The following is a 16,400-nucleotide window of genomic DNA, read 5'->3' on the forward strand; positions in this document are numbered from 1 at the left end:
TAACTGGACGATGGTCAGACAGAATTTCAAACTCCAGCACACCCACAGAGAGTTTAAGCTTCGAGTTCTAGATGGAGAATGTAGACATCCGATCGGCTATGGATATCGAACAGCGATTTACCGGTGGAATTGTTTGATGGGCAATTCCAACAAACATGACTGCCATTAAAATCTCCTAGTATTATAAACTCGCTAATGTTAGATGTTAGCTTACAAATATCGTTTTCAAAACTAAATGAGTATTTTGGAGAGTAAGCGGAACATACTACTATTGATTTATTATTAATTATTAACTCAATAGCTATATTATCAATATTATTTGTAGGATAGATTGGAAGTAGATTATGTTGAATATTTCTCCTCACATGCAAAAAAAAAATAATTCTTTCCTCCCAAACGAAATTTTAGACAAAGTTCGTTTCTAATTTGCTTTTCGCTGTAAGGAAGTTTATTTGGAAGAAAAGTATATACTGTTTGTGATAAACGTTTAGTCTTTTCCAGGATGTAAAAACAATTTCATAAAGACTAACTCAAAAAGCAATCTTTTCTGCCTAATTGCATTTCCCTCACATCTAATAGGTTGGCTGATAAGTCCCCTGTCTGACACATAGATGGCGTCGCTAGTATTAAATGCATATTATTTTTAATATAGTACCAACCTTCAAATGATTTGTGTCAAAATTTGACGTCTGTAAGTCAATTAGTTTGTGAGATAGAGCTTCTTTTGTGAAGCAACTTTTGTTATTGTGAAAAAAATGGAAAAAAAGGAATTTTGTGTTTTGATAAAATACTGCTTTCTGAAGGGAAAAAATACGGCTGAAGCAAAAACTTGGCTTGATAACGAATTTCCGGACTCTGTCCCAGGGAAATCAACAATAATTGATTGGTATGCAAAATTCAAGCGTGGTGAAATGAGCACGGAGGACGGTAAACGCAGTGGACGCCCGAAAGAGGTGGTTACCGACGAAAACATCAAAAAATCCACAAAATGATTTTGAATAACCGTAAAATGAAGTTGATCGAGATAGCAGAGGCCTTAAAGATATCAAAGGAATGTGTTGGTCATATCATTCATCAATATTTGGATATGCGGAAGCTCTGTGAAAATGGGTGCCGCGCGAGCTCACATTTGACCAAAAACAACAACGTGTTGATGATTCTGAGCGGTGTTTGCAGCTGTTAACTCGTAATACACCCGAGTTTTTCTTTGTTAGACCGGGGACTTATCAGCCAACCTGTTAACCCACAAAATTCTTATCGAATAAATTATATTGCTAAAAGCGAAAATATACCTTTTTGTTTCAAATTTCGTCGAAGAGTGTTACTTTCTACGTGTGCACACAACGACTTCCAAAATTATTTCGTATCCATGTTTTATTTTAAGAATGCTCGCCTTCTTAATTATAAACTCTCTTTTATTTAATATGCGTAAATGTTATTCATAAGTTTATTAGAACAAATTTCTTTGAGGTCAGTTGTAAAAAAATGTTTGGTGACATTATAAGTCAAAATATTGTGATGTTTATATACCTGTAGTTTTACGAAATTGTGCCCATTTGGCAGGAATAGATATCACATATCATAAAAGCACACGCAAAAAATCTAACAATTCTAGAATTTCTACATTTCTAGAATGTCTACCAAATCTACATGAAAATGGCTGTTAAAGTATAACGTTTTGAGTTTGCTAGTATATTTTTTATTTCTAGATTGTTCATTATCTCCCTTCCTACATTTTTAGTTCCATGTGCAATTCTCGCCAATACACAATTGTGAGACTCAAAAGAGAATGCAACAATTGATGCACGTTGTATGCCATGGAATGTTTTCAATATAATATTTGAAATTCATTAACGAAATACAAAAAGATTTTTCGCATAAGTAAATTGTTTAAACATAACAAGCAAAATTCAATGTTGGTAATAATCTTCTGGCAATATTTAATAAAGCGTTGGTATACAGTAAAATTGTATAAAATAATACATTTCAGTAACTTTATATGATTGGAATGATCTTATTGAACGTGGCTTTCTGGCAAACATTTGTAGCGGTCTTATATTTTTCAGGCGTTTTTCGATCTTAATTATATATTTCGGTATTCGCAGGCACCTATTTTTTGGTCAACCGAAGTTTTATTAGTTGTTTACTAACACCCAACAAAGCCGAAATACGCAAGTTGCTAAATGTAAAGAGGCGACACAATTTTACAATTTGTAGATAAAATTATACATTTTTAGATATATCAACGTATAATTATGTCAGATTAGATATACCCAGCAAAAAAATTTGGTAGTTCTTCCAAAGGCACAACTTTAAAATCACTTCCAGAAGATGCACTCCCAATGATGTTCTTTATTTTAACTACCCAGGAAGTTCTTTTAATTCAATGTTTTATAACATTGTTTTTTCATACTTTTAATGGGTAATTTTAACTTTTTTTGTTTCAAATAGGTTAAAAACAGAGTAAGAATTCATAAAATGGTACAAATCATTTAAATTTTGACGAAAAAAATGCTAAATCCAATCTGAAAATATTGTGAATTTTTGAAAATAGTTGAGGTCAAACGTTTCCCATAAGCCTTAGAATTCATTAAAAATTATAAAAAATTATAAAAATTATTTATGTGACAAAATATCACAGAATTTTTTAATTTACATCCAAAACATTGAATTCGGATCACACCTAAAGAAGTAATGCAAATTCAGTGCAACGGCTGTTGAAATGGAGTACTTCCGTCCTATGACAAGCCCATGTTAAATTCATCGCTTCTGCGTCAATTTTGCACTACTTCCGGATCCAAAAAGAACATTTTCATTACTTTTTTGGCGACGCTTTTTTTGCTGGGTAATTAAATTTGGGTCAAGATCTGGTCAAATCTAATTCATATGGAATTAAAACTGATATTACCAGATATTACCAGTTTTCGGATCTTACCACATCTCTCTAGATATATAGTCATATCTAATCACGTATGGTGCTAGATCTAAAAATATAAAAATATATTTGCTTTTGGTTGTCGACTGAAGACGCATACGACCGCATGAAGTATACGAACTTTTAACTTTTCAATGCGTTGGATGCGTTGACAACATGTAAACAAACCGACAAACGAAAAAAATATGTACGAGAAATTATTGAGGAAGTTAGAACACAAAGTTCTACACTTTAAAAAGTGCGTGGAATGTAAAAACATAATAAAAAGCGCAGAGGCGAGGAATGCAATCAGCAAATGTATTGGTGTTCCGACGCATGTTGTATAACTCAATTGAAGAATCGTGTTCGTCAACGTATTCGACTATAACATACTCACACATAACCGAATGGTATGTAATGCCACCTTAAGGTGAGTATTAAGTTCGAGTTTAGCCGCTAATTTTCACTAAAGTGAAAACTAAATCAGTAAAAAATTGCTTTAGAAGTTGCTTTAGAAGTTGTGCCCTGGAAGTTAATTTGAATGAAGAAATTTAAAAAGCGAAAAAAAACAATTTTTTGAAAAAAAATTGAAAAACGTTTTCGCTCCGACCAGGGGTTGAACCTGGGTTTGCTGACACCATAACAGAACGCCTTAGCACACTCAGCCACAAATGTTTGTGATATGATCGTAATACGACACCAAGGAATAACATTCTAATTGCTTCTCGAGATGTTCTTTATTAGTATGAACGAAAAAATAAGAAACGCAGGTTCAAATCTCACCAGCGGCAATTTTTTTATCAAATATTTTTCCAAAAAATTATTTTTTTATGTCATGCATCGTTTTTATTTTTTATTTTCGGCATATATTTTCGTATAAATATATTTTTTCCATTAAAAATCAACAAAAAATTAAAAATTCTCGTAATTTGCAAAACCTTCTCAAAAGAACTTCCATGGAAGCGAAAAAGTCAAACGGCACAGGTTCAAATCCTAGCGGGGATGAAATTTATTGTTTTTTTTTTTATTATTTTTTCTTTTTTATTAATTTCTATTTTTTTTTTTTTTGTAAAATTTAATTACACAAAATTTGCGCTTAAAATAGCCTGATTGCGTTCTTTCTAATACTTGTCCACAAGGACTGCATCGGAAGTAGAAAAAAATCATTGGGGGATCCCAAGATGCGCTTTAGAAGAAATGTTTGTGCACTTGTCCAAAAGGACTGCATCGGAAGTTGAAAAAACTCGATGGGGGATTCTGGGATGAGCTTTAAAAGAAATGTTTGTGGAACAACTTCCAATTCTTTTGCTGGGATCTCATCAGTGCAAGTCGCGCCGATGTTGCCAGATTGTATTTTGATACACAATAGCAATTTACTGTGACCAATTTATCAAAAAACATGAAATTCAAAGTGGTACAGCGTCATAAATAATCGTAGCAGTAAATATTTATTACTAATTGCAGCATTTCATACATTAAAAATGCAAGATTTCACTTCTTTTCTGTGATTGCTTTTAAACAGCTGATGACAGTGTTGCATATTTTTGGAGATGTCCTGGATAAACGAGTACTCTGTTTTCTTTTAGACCTTCACGGCTTAGGGTATCCAGTGCTAAAAGAAAACAGCCCTTATATTATACCACACTCCGAGTCAACATCTCTTTTCTATTTCATCTCTATCTTTCTATCTTTTTGTAGTATATGCAAAATTTATTGACGACCTCTTTCCTCCAAGACGAAATATTATACAAACAACCATCGTTTACCATTTACTTTTTAGATGTAAGGAAGTTTGTTTAGAAGAAAAGTATAGACTTTTTGTGATAAGGCGTTAACTCTTTTTCTTATTTTGTTGGTTTTTTTTTTACTGTAACAAAAGAACAATGTTTGCGATACCCGTTTTCCAAACATTGTTTTTTTTTTTTTTTTGTGCAGGAAGCTTCTTAACAAGGCTGTGCATTTAAACATGCAACCTTATAATGCTCAAGATTTATCTGGAAAAACTTAAGCCTTAACATTCTTTATTTGGGATTCGAAACTACATACAGAAAAATAATACAGAACATACCTCCAATTCCGAAAGTAAGTCCTTCTTTTCGACTTCTGCTGCATTCTCTTTTAATGTTTTTACTGCAACTGTTGTAATTCCTTCATTATCTGAAATAAAAATATAGTCTTAGTGGTAATAGTAATCGGGAGAAACATATTTTGAAATTCGTATAGCCAAATTATGGTTTGAAATTCCGTTTGCGTATATCGAAATGTGAAGTATATATTCTTCACCAAGTTGAAATTCTACACTCATAGAAACAAGTCTGTTGTTAATAGCAAACGCTGTCTGTTTCAGCAAACAAAATGCTGCTGTTTTAGCAGTTGATTTGCTAAAACAGTAAACAATCTGTTATTTTGGAACAGCAGACATACTGCAGAAAAGTCAGTAGTTTGCTGAAATTTTTTGAGGAGAAATCTGGCAACACTATGCCTGTTTAGTTGAACCTCGTCATCAGCTAATCGTATTATTAAATTTATACCGAATTCTTTTTACAATTGTTCAATTGTTTTGTGCTAAAAAGAGTATTTAACGTTTGTTTTCTTCGAGGATCATCAAATTTACTTCGGTTTTTCAACGAATTACTATAATTTGCAGCATTTTTTGAGTCATCACATTATTTGTGTTTGAATACAATATGGCGCCTAATAAAGAAAAATCAGCAGCGTGCGAAACGTGCAAGAAAAATATAACCAAAACTCAACCTTCTATCCAATGTGCTGTTTGCCTGTGTTGGTTCCATCAGTCCTGTACAGAGATTACTGACAGTGTTTTTGGTGTACTGGCTGATTTTACATCTATTTATTACAAGTGTTCTAAATGTGAAATAACTCCTATCTCGCAAACAAATTCTGATGGTGACATTAGAGCACTTAATGAGAAATTTGATATATTGCTGAAGTAAATGCAAGAGGAAAAAACGGAGTTCAAAAATATGTTAGATGCAGCTATTCAAGACATAAAAACGGAATTTTCTGCACAATTTAAAGAGCTGAAAACAGAAATATCTTTAGGTAAGAATGATATTACAAATATACAGACCGGAGTGGATACGAAATTTGCATTAATTGATATCGTGAGCAATGGGATACATCGAAAGCTATACCGGCCTGATGTGGTTATTAACGGATTGCCTTCAGGCCTTGATAACCTGTTTGATTGTGTTGTAGCCATTGCTAATTACTAGGGTGTTCCTGTTTCTACTGGTGATATCAACAATGTTTCTTACATAAACCGTGGTCACTCTGTACTTGTAAAATTTAATTCCATTCCTCTTCGGGATTCTATAATGCAGAAATATTTTAAAAAGAATACATTAACACTGAAGGATGTCATTGGTGGTTTGCTGTCCACTCGTGTATACTTAAACGACCATTTGACTCCAGCTTGTGGTAAAATTTTTTCTGTTTGCCGACGTTTGCTTAAAGAAAAGAAAATTTCCAAGTTTAGAATTTCGCATTCGGACAAGCCGCTGGTCCGCTTATCGCATTTGGATGGCTCTATTGCTATTGTTGGTTATAATGACTGCGTGAAATTGCTGTGACATTTTAATATGCTCTTTAATGATTACTTTTGTATCTAGAATTATCAAAATTGTCTGATGATACGATTAGCTGTTTTATGAATTGGTAGTTTTTTTCTTTTTTGGATTGGTTTCAATACAATTATATGACTTATTTAAATTACATTTTAGTGTACTTATGATTCCCCAGTGTATGTGTTGATTTTTATATAATTAATGATTAATGATAATCTTGGCCCACTAATTAACAATGGATATTATTTAAGGAAATGTTTGAGTAACTATAGTAAAAATCTTACGTTTGCATATCAGAACTGCCAAAGCATTCGCCCGTTGTCCTATAATTCGAAGTTTGATGAGCTTAAGAGCTTAATGATTAACAGTGACGTAGATATTTTTGCGATATCTGAAACATGGTTAAAGTCATACGTGTCTCTCAGTTCTGTTTCTGTGAAGGGCTATACATTGTTTCGGAATGACCGTCCAGCTATGCGAGGAGGGGGCGTTGGTATTTATGTGAAGAGTGGAATCAAGTGCAAAGTAGTTTACCGTTCGACGTTGTATGGAGTATGTGAATCGATTTTTTTGGAGTTATGTATTGGTGGGAGAAAAATACTTTTTGGGGTTGTGTATTTACCTAATGGAGATATTATTTCTTTTGAGGATGCACACAATGAATTATTGGTTAAATATACAGACATAGTTATTGTAGGGGATTTCAACTTTAATATATTTGATGCAGTGAAGTCTGCTACCATGCGCCCAATGTGTGGGCGTTTGAATCTCTCGATAGTTCACAATTTTAGACCTACTTTTTATGACATGGCACACAATTCCACGTCTTTGATTGATTATGTACTAATTAGTGATCCTGATGCATTAATTTTTTCCTCACAGGTTCAGTGTCCGGTGATGTCCCATCATTCGCTTCTGTTCGGTTCCCTTTTGTGGCCTGTTACCTTTGAGGAAGAGTATGTTGAGCATAGGGACTACGGTAATATTAATTGGGAAGGGCTATTAAATTTTTTACGGACTTTTGATTCCGAAATATTTTATTGGGTCACGGATGTTAACTTGAAAGTTTTTGTCTTTAACTCTCTTTTGTCAGATCTTTTTTCTTTTGTTCCTTTAATTCGTCGTAAGATTCGCCGAAATGATCAGCCATTGAAATCGCGGTCTATAACACATTCTAGGTCTCTTAGGGATATGGCATATAGAGAATTTCGGAGACGACCTACAGATGAGAATTATGATATTTATCGCAAACTGAGAAATAAGGCTAAACATGTACTCCGTAGGGAGAAGAGGAGGATTGGCATCTGCACATTTGAACATCTTGATGGCTCTCAGGTGTGGAAGACGATCCGTTCGTGTTGTTTGGATGATAGACTTGAACTTTCTGATATTGATGTCAATTTGATTAACCAAAATTTTTTATCCCACGAGAGGAATAATGTTAGGCCACATTTCGTTCGATTGTGTCTTTGAAATTGATGTATGGCGGGCTCTGAACAAAATTAAGACGACCTCGGTTGGGACTGATGGCATTCCAATTCGGTTCTTGAGAGCCATTTACCCTTATATTTCTCTATATTTGGTGCACCTCATCAACTTTATACTTGCATCCTCTTCTTTTCCGGATGCGTGGAAGACTGCGCGGGTTATACCTGTTCCTAAAGTTAGAGGGTCAATTGATGTTTCTAATCTAAGACCGATTAGCATATTGCCGGCAGTATCGAAAATTGTTGAGCACATCATGCATGACAATATTTATAATTTTATTAGGGAGAACAATATGTTAGTTGATTTCCAGTATGGCTTCAGACCTGGGTATAGTACATCTACCCACCTTTTACATTTGACTGATGTCATTAGGAAGAACGTAGATAGCGGCCGAAAGGGTATACTTATTGGACTAGATCTATCCAAAGCATTTGATAGGATTGATCACGTAATACTTATCGAAAGGTTGAAAAATCTTTTTCGTTTTTCGAATAGTGCTTGCAGGCTTATAATGTCTTACCTCGAGGACAGGAGTCAATTTGTTTGCTATAACGGTCTACAGTCGAATGTATTGCCAGTTCTCTGTGGAGTTCCTCAGGGTTCTGTTTTGGGACCACTGATGTTCATTATGTATATCAATGGAATTGGTAGTGCTGTACAAGTTGAGAATTGTGAGAAATTTTTATATGCAGATGACTGTCATCTTTTTTTCAGTGGTACTTCGCTTCAAGCTTTAGAGACAGTAGTCAACTCTACACTTTCATCTATTGGTGAATGGCTTGGTGATAGTAGACTAGTCATTAATGCGGATAAGACTAAGGGGATGTTGTTTGGTTCACCACATACTCATGATATTTGTATTAGGATAAATGGTACGTTGATTGAATTTGTAGGTGAAATGAAATGTCTTGGGGGTATTTTGAATACCCATTTGGACTACTCATCGCATGTGAATTCCGTTTTATCTAAAGTTGTTTTCCTCCTTAGAAGACTATACTCCACTAACATATACTTACCTACTAATATTCGAAAAAATGTGGCTTTTGCTTGCTTGATGTCACAGATTAATTATTGTCTTGAGGTATGGTCCGGCACTATAGGGATAAATTTGCGCAGGATTGAGAGGATTGTACATATGATTGTTCGCTATGTTTACCGTCTCCGGTGCTCTGATCATATTTCTGAATATGTTGTAAAATTTCTGGGATGTCGTTTCCAAACTTATATTGACCTTCGTGTATTGCAATGCTTCCGTAAATTAATTACTTCGAATTTACCGCCGTTGTTAAGGAATCAGTTTGTTTTTTCTAGATCTTCTAGAAATACTCAAATTATTTTGCCACGGTGTCATTCTGGCGTGTATGAGCGATCTTTTCTAATTAGAACGTCCCGAATTTGGAATTTTCTCCCATTACATCTGAAATTATTTTCTCTTTCACCTTCTGTTTTTCGCAAAAGGTTTTTGGAATTTAGTGCAATCAATTCCTAATTCATTGTTAATGGGCTTTTTCTCATTATTTTGATTTAAATGTTTGTTTTTGGCTGGGGAGCCATATTTATGCTTTTGTTTATATAATCACAGATTATTATTATAATAATATTTTTTTCTCTTATTATTATTAGTTTGTAAATAGTATATAACTTGGTTTCATTATTAATATTTAACAGGATTATAATGCTATGTAATATTGATAAATTGGCCTTTTTGGCTTTTAATATTGCAATAAATAAATGAAATGAAAATGAAAAAATTATAAAGTCTCTCCAGTCAAATGGACAATAGTAAAATGGTACACATTATAAAACTTCAAACGTTAAAAACAATTTGTATTTTTTGATTATGCAATAACATTTGTGAACAAGCAACCCTTTTTAGTAAGTTACATTTTAAGGTGGGTATTAAGTTCGAGTTTAGTCGCTAAAATCGCCATTTTTCACGATTACTTTTCTCTAGTTACTGGATTGCATTCGCGTACTTTTCAGCAATTTTAAGCAAAGAGAGTAAAATGCACTTCTACTCTCTTGCCAGTTTTTACTGAATAATTATTGCTAGTAAAGTACGCGAACAGGGGGGTTACTCTGTATTGCGATGCGTAAGAAAAATTGTCGCGAATCGAGTAATTGGTACTCAGTAATTCGTTTTCGTATCTACCTTGCGCATCTAGTTTTCGCAAATCTGGCATCACCGCACTCTATAATGCGAAAGCGTATGTCAAACTCGTTCGTTGATCGCAAAAATCGTGCGCAAACAAAATAGCAATCGCAAAGTAACAAATATGTAAGTAAGCACAATTAAATTTTTATATTTGTATCTAAATTGTTTATTGTTTTAGGGAAAAACCAAAAAAGTTACAGACACAGCAACGTCAGTTCCAAACTTTGGTAGACTTTATGGTCTCTTCCGCAGTTACCTCAAATTGTTTGTGCTTGGGACAAAGTATTCGTTCAATCACCTCGCAAACTTCTTTTAAGCAGCGCGACATAGATTGCTCTGATAGTCCTAAAAGATGGTCTTGGCCGATTTGGTGTAGATAACCACCTTGTCCAAGCAATTTCAAAGCAGCGGCCACTTTTATTGGAGTTGGAATGGCTGTGGATTTATTTGGAACGACGAGGTCGTCTTTAATAGCGTTTAATACATACATAAACGCATCTTTATTAAGACGAAATCTATAAAAATGAAATATTCGAAAACGTTTGTCACATAATTTGAGTTTCCATTTTCTTACCCGTGGTCACTTAGGGAGAGTATATTTGACCGATCTCGCAAAATTCTTCTTGTAATTCGTTCATGTTAATTTTCTTCAAACCATAACGCTATCGAATCCATAATTATTACTTTTTTGTTATAAACGATTAGCAAGTTTTAAAAGAACACGCACCGAACGGAAGATTGTTTAAAATGTTTTTATTTACAATTTTTTGACATTTCTTTTTATCATTTTCGTTATTGTTTACATTGTGCAGCCAGCGTTGTCATATTTTCGCTTTATTTTGCTAAAGCGTTACCATATTTTCAGTTTACTTTGCGAAAGCGTTTGCGCAAGTGATACAGAGTACCGAATTGTACTCATAACGCATTTAACTATCGCATCGCATTTGCTTTCGTATCGCAATACAGAGTAACCCCCCAGACCTATTGTTGGTGAAGTCAGTTTTGACAAATTTCAACGTCGATATGTCAAATGTAAGGTTTTTTCCCCGGGAACGGGATCGCGGGAATTCGCTATTTTTGCTCCAGATTTCCCGGGAATTAAGTGCGGGAATTCCCGGGATTTTTTCTTTACAACATTTTATATAAAATGGGGGGATAAATACTATAAAAAACATTATTTTTAGTACCATTTGATAAATCATCCTTCTCATTACACTTCCAAAATCTACTTTAACAATTTCTAACTGTATTTTTCTTTGTAAATAAGGGATTTCAAATCCATTTTTAGTAGGTTTTGAGTCTAATGTGAATGGGGTATAATTTAGCCTAAGTATAGAGGAATATACAAAATAATTTAATTGTGTTTGATATTTTTGTTCAGATGTTCAATTACTTTGCAAATTGCGTTCTCCTATTTGAATTAGGTACCAAGTAGTAATAGTTGCCTTGTGCGAAATACATAGTCATGCGTTCTAGCCCAGGCCTCCCAAGGTTGATCTTCCTAATTTATTATCGTCATATTTCTGTAAACCGACATTCCAATAGACTGGTACACTAAACCTTTATGAACAATGGGTCATTTTACCTTATATAGCCACTTTGGCAAATGCATAATTTCAAAATATTTTCAAAATATTTTCATAATTTTTTGCAAGGATGTGTTTATAAAAATGACAACATTTATTATGATAGTTACATTAATATCAAATATAGATGGTGTATTTCTTTTGGGAATATTGATCGAAAATTTGCATATAGTGAAGTATAGTGACTCTGTTTTATGATGGTGAAATCGAAAAAAGTTTCTATAACATGCATACAATTTTTTAAATGTAAAAAATCCCAATATATCCGAAGAGACTGTGCATTGTAACCATTGTAAAAGTTTTTTTGTATTTTGTGTATTACAAGATATCTTATTTTAATATGATTTATGGCTGATATAAGCGATTAACATAATAATACATGCTAAAAGTACCTATTTTATTGGTCAACTTTGATGACATGGTTCAATACCTATAAATAAAAATAGTTTACAAAATAAAATTTTTGTCATGTATATTTGATGAGAGGTGATTTTTTTTATGTATTTTCATCTCCTGAATTCGAAAATAGAAGTTAAATTTATATATGGAATACGTTTTGAGATATACTTATATTTTTAGTTTTTTACTAGACGCGAGAATCATATCTCAAGCTAGAAATGTCCGGTTATATCGTTAGATCTGTGATAAGTTACGTGGTTCTAAATATATCGATGAAAATCGGGCAAATTTTCATCATGTTTTACAGTTATTCTGTGCCGGTGGAAAAGTGCCAACCGTTGAAATAACGTCCGGTTTCTCTCTATGCTCGTAAAGGTGATACTTTAACGTAAGAATAAGACTAGAAGAAAAATGACAAAGTTGTAAGCATATTTTTTGAAAATGTCCCTTTTTTAAATATATTTGGAACCACTTAACTTATCACATATCCACATTTGTTCGTCATCTCAATACCTTGCATTTTAGTACCAATAACGATATAATCGTACATTTTTAGCTCGAGAAATGATTTTTCTAATGAAAAATGGACGATAAACTAAAAATATAAGGATATCTCAAAAACTCTTTCATTAAAAATTTTTTAACCTCTATTTTCGAATTCAGTAGATGAATAACAGGTTGGCTGATAAGTCCCCGGTCTGACACATAGATGGCGTCGCTAGTATTAAATATTATATTATTTTTATATAGTACCAACCTTCCAATGATTCGTGTCAAAATTTGACGTCTGTAAGTCAATTAGTTTGTGAGATAGAGCGTCTTTTGTGAAACAACTTTTGTTATTGTGAAAAAAAAAATGGAAAAAAGGAATTTCGTGTTTTGATAAAATACTGTTTTCTGAAGGGGAAAAATACGGTGGAAGCAAAAACTTGACTTGATAATGAGTTTCCGGACCCTGCCCCAGGGAAATCAATAATAATTGATTGGTATGCAAAATTCAGGCGTGGTGAAATGAGCACGGAGGACGGTGAACGCATTGGACGCCCGAAAGAGGTGGTTACCGACGAAAACATCAAAAAAATCCACAAAATGATTTTGAATGACCGTAAAATGAAGTTGATCGGGATAGCAGAGGCCTTAAAGATATCAAAGGAACGTGTTGGTCATATCATTCATCAATATTTGGATATGCGGAAGCTCTGTGCACGAGCTCACATTTGACCAAAAACAACAACGTGTTGATGATTCTGAGCGGTGTTTGCAGCTGTTAACTCGGAATACACCCGAGTTTTTCCGTCGATATGTGACAATGGATGAAACATGGCTCCATCACTACACTCCTGAGTCCAATCGACAGTCGGCTGAGTGGACAGCTACCGGTGAACCGTCGCCGAAGCGTGGAAAGACTCAAAAGTCCGCTGGCAAAGTAATGGCCTCTGTTTTTTGGGATGCGCATGGAATAATTTTTATCGATTATCTTGAGAAGGGAAAAACCATCAACAGTGACTATTATATGGCGTTATTGGAGCGTTTGAAGGTCGAAATCGCGGCAAAACGGCCCCATATGAAGAAGAAAAAAGTGTTGTTCCACCAAGACAACGCACCGTGCCACAAGTCATTGAGAACGATGGCAAAAATTCATGAATTGGGCTTCGTATTGCTTCCCCACACACCGTATTCTCCAGATCTGCCCCCAGCGACTTTTTCTTGTTCTCAGACATCAAAAGGATGCTCGCAGGAAAACATTTGGCTGCAATGAAGAGATGATCGCCGAAACTGAGGCCTATTTTGAGGCAAAACCGAAGGAGTACTACCAAAATGGTATCAACAAATTGGAAGGTCGTTATAATCGTTGTATCGCTCTTGAAGGGAACTATGATGAATAATAAAAACGAATTTTGACAAAAAATGTGTTTTTCTTTGTAAAGGTGAGTACTATGTTCGGTTTTTTCACCAAAACACTAAATTAAAAGTACAATAATATTTATGAAGACTATTATATTTTTATCAAGTCTTATCAACTAATGGATGGAAAAGATCCAATGAATTGATTGATAATCATTTTATATTTCTAAATTAATTAATTAAGAAAAGTAACCGTGAAAAAAGCTGGTTTTCAGCTTGAAAACTGAACATAGTACTCAGCTTTAGACCGGGGACTTATCAGCCAACCTGTTATACATAAAAAACAATCTCTAATCAAATGTAAATTTTAGTGTAAAATAGTGTAATTACTAATTGCTTTTGTTACTTCTTTTCATTACAGACTGTTATGTTTTATCCGCGTGTATAAGGCCAAAAAGAAAAATAAAAAAAATAAAAAATAAATCTTGTACAACTCTCAACTCTACTTCCAATACTTCGATGGAATTCAATTTATTTCACACATTTAATAAATGTAGAAGTTAAATGATTTACGGGTTTCATTTCAACTTATCCTTAAAAACGACAAATTTTGTTGCTGGGACAACAAACATTTGTAGTTGTTATAGCAGTAAAAATGTTAGCTATTTCAACTAACGCAGTTTGCTATTTCAGCAGCGATGTTTGTCAAAAACTTTTAGCAAGCACGTTTGCTAATTCAACAGCATTTGTTTGCTATTTTAGCTGTAAAAAATGTTTGCTGTTTCAACTAACGAATGTTTGCTGAACCAACTACATGCTACTGGTGTCAATTTTTCAGCAAACAAAATCTACTGTTTTAGCAAACATTTTTACTATTATGAGTACAACATTTTTTGGGTGTACAACGATCTAACAATAATTAATTTCAATTATTAACTAAATAATTTTAAATTTAGGTTTTGAAAAAAAAAATGTACAAAATGTTTGTATCAGAGAAATGTGTGTTCTATGAAACGAAAAAATGACATACCTAATTAAAAATAAAGGAAAAAATTCCATCAATCTAGTTTAGCCTTTTTGGTCCATTAAATTAAGAGTTTGTATAAAATAATAAAATGTACTTGATTCATTTAGAAATACTTCATTAACTACAATAAAGTATGGAATTAAACTAACACTGATTTCTTCTCGTGGAGTAAGAATTTACAACTAATACTTTATTATCAGTTTTCATTCACTGATAATAAAATATTTATTTTATATATTTATTTCTATTTATTTAAGCAATTCAAAGCCTTTAAAATGCCAATTTAACGAATTACAATGTACTGCTTTAAGGGAAATTACAATATTATATGAAAATATTAGCATAAATTAATAAAAAAAAAAAAAAAAAAAAAAACAAGTATATCCAGCAGTAAATTCGGCCGGGCCGAATCTTAAATACACACCACCATCAATCAAATATAATAGTTTACTTTGAAAACACTTCGTCGTGGTGTCGGGTGATAACATATAGAATTTCAGGGGGTTTGATGACAGATATTCTCCCAAACAAATAAGTTCAACCAGTACGCTTCCCGAAGATAAATTTAAAGATTCTACCTATGAAGACTAGATCAGATTCTGGATTTATAATAACTAATTTTGCTTGAGTTTTACAGAAATCATAAACATATCGTATAATTGATGACAGAAAGCCTTGATTTTAAATCTTAAATTTGTAGATTTTTACCGCCATTATTTAAACGGTTACGAGGACTAAAATGTGGAAGTTTTACTTTCAGTTTCATGCTATTTTTATGATCAGTGCGCCTGCTAGGTTCCCGATTTAAGGCAAAGTAAAAACCTACAGATTCTAGCAGCCCAAGAAATAAATTCGGGAGGTAGGTCTATATGGAGGCTATACCAAAACATGGACCAATACACACCTCTTAATGGTCCTCAAATACCTCTAGAATTCCAATTTCAGACATATTGGGTAAAAACTACGAATTCTAGAAGCCCAAGAAATAAAATCTGGAGATCGGTCTATATGGGCGCTATACAAAAACATTGACTGATACGGACCATTTTCGACACACCTCTTTATGGTCCCAAAATACCCCAGATTTGCAATTTTAGGCAAATCGGATTATAAATACAGTTTCTAGAAGCCCAAGAAGTAAAATCGGCAGGTTGATCTATATGGGGGCTATACCAAAACATGGACCGATACACCCCATGTTCATCACACCTCTTTCTGGTCATAAAATACCTCTAGATTTCAAATTTCAGGCAAATCGGATAGTAAATATAGTTTCTAGAAGCCCAAGAAATAAAATCGGGAGATCGGTCTATAGGGGGCTATACCAAAACATGGACCGATACGCACTAGAGCATTGCATGAGAACATTCATTCATAGCACACACAACTTCACTCATGA

General features: G+C 33.6%; 2 protein-coding genes and 1 long non-coding RNA gene across 6 annotated transcripts in view; 1 reads left to right on the plus strand and 2 right to left on the minus strand.

Moving 5' to 3' along the window:
- Nucleotides 1-16,400, minus strand: part of Cad96Ca (tyrosine kinase receptor Cad96Ca) — a 295,767-nt gene that overhangs the window by 121,549 nt on the left and 157,818 nt on the right. For all 4 annotated transcript variants that reach the window (XM_075291266.1, XM_075291264.1, XM_075291265.1 and 1 more), the window contains one exon: nucleotides 4,983-5,071. In XM_075291266.1, coding sequence (XP_075147381.1) covers nucleotides 4,983-5,071 — 89 coding nt within the window. The remainder of the gene's footprint in view (nucleotides 1-4,982; nucleotides 5,072-16,400) is intronic.
- Nucleotides 1-16,400, plus strand: part of LOC142221510 (uncharacterized) — a 549,478-nt gene that overhangs the window by 112,978 nt on the left and 420,100 nt on the right. The window lies entirely within an intron of this gene.
- Nucleotides 10,287-11,104, minus strand: LOC142221513 (uncharacterized). Its single transcript, XR_012718077.1, has 2 exons — nucleotides 10,719-11,104; nucleotides 10,287-10,659 (listed from the first exon to the last, which is right to left on the minus strand). It is a non-coding gene; the product is annotated as an uncharacterized LOC142221513 (long non-coding RNA).

This window comes from Haematobia irritans, chromosome 1, assembly GCF_050003625.1.
Source record: "Haematobia irritans isolate KBUSLIRL chromosome 1, ASM5000362v1, whole genome shotgun sequence".
In the NCBI taxonomy this organism is placed as follows: domain Eukaryota; kingdom Metazoa; phylum Arthropoda; class Insecta; order Diptera; family Muscidae; genus Haematobia; species Haematobia irritans.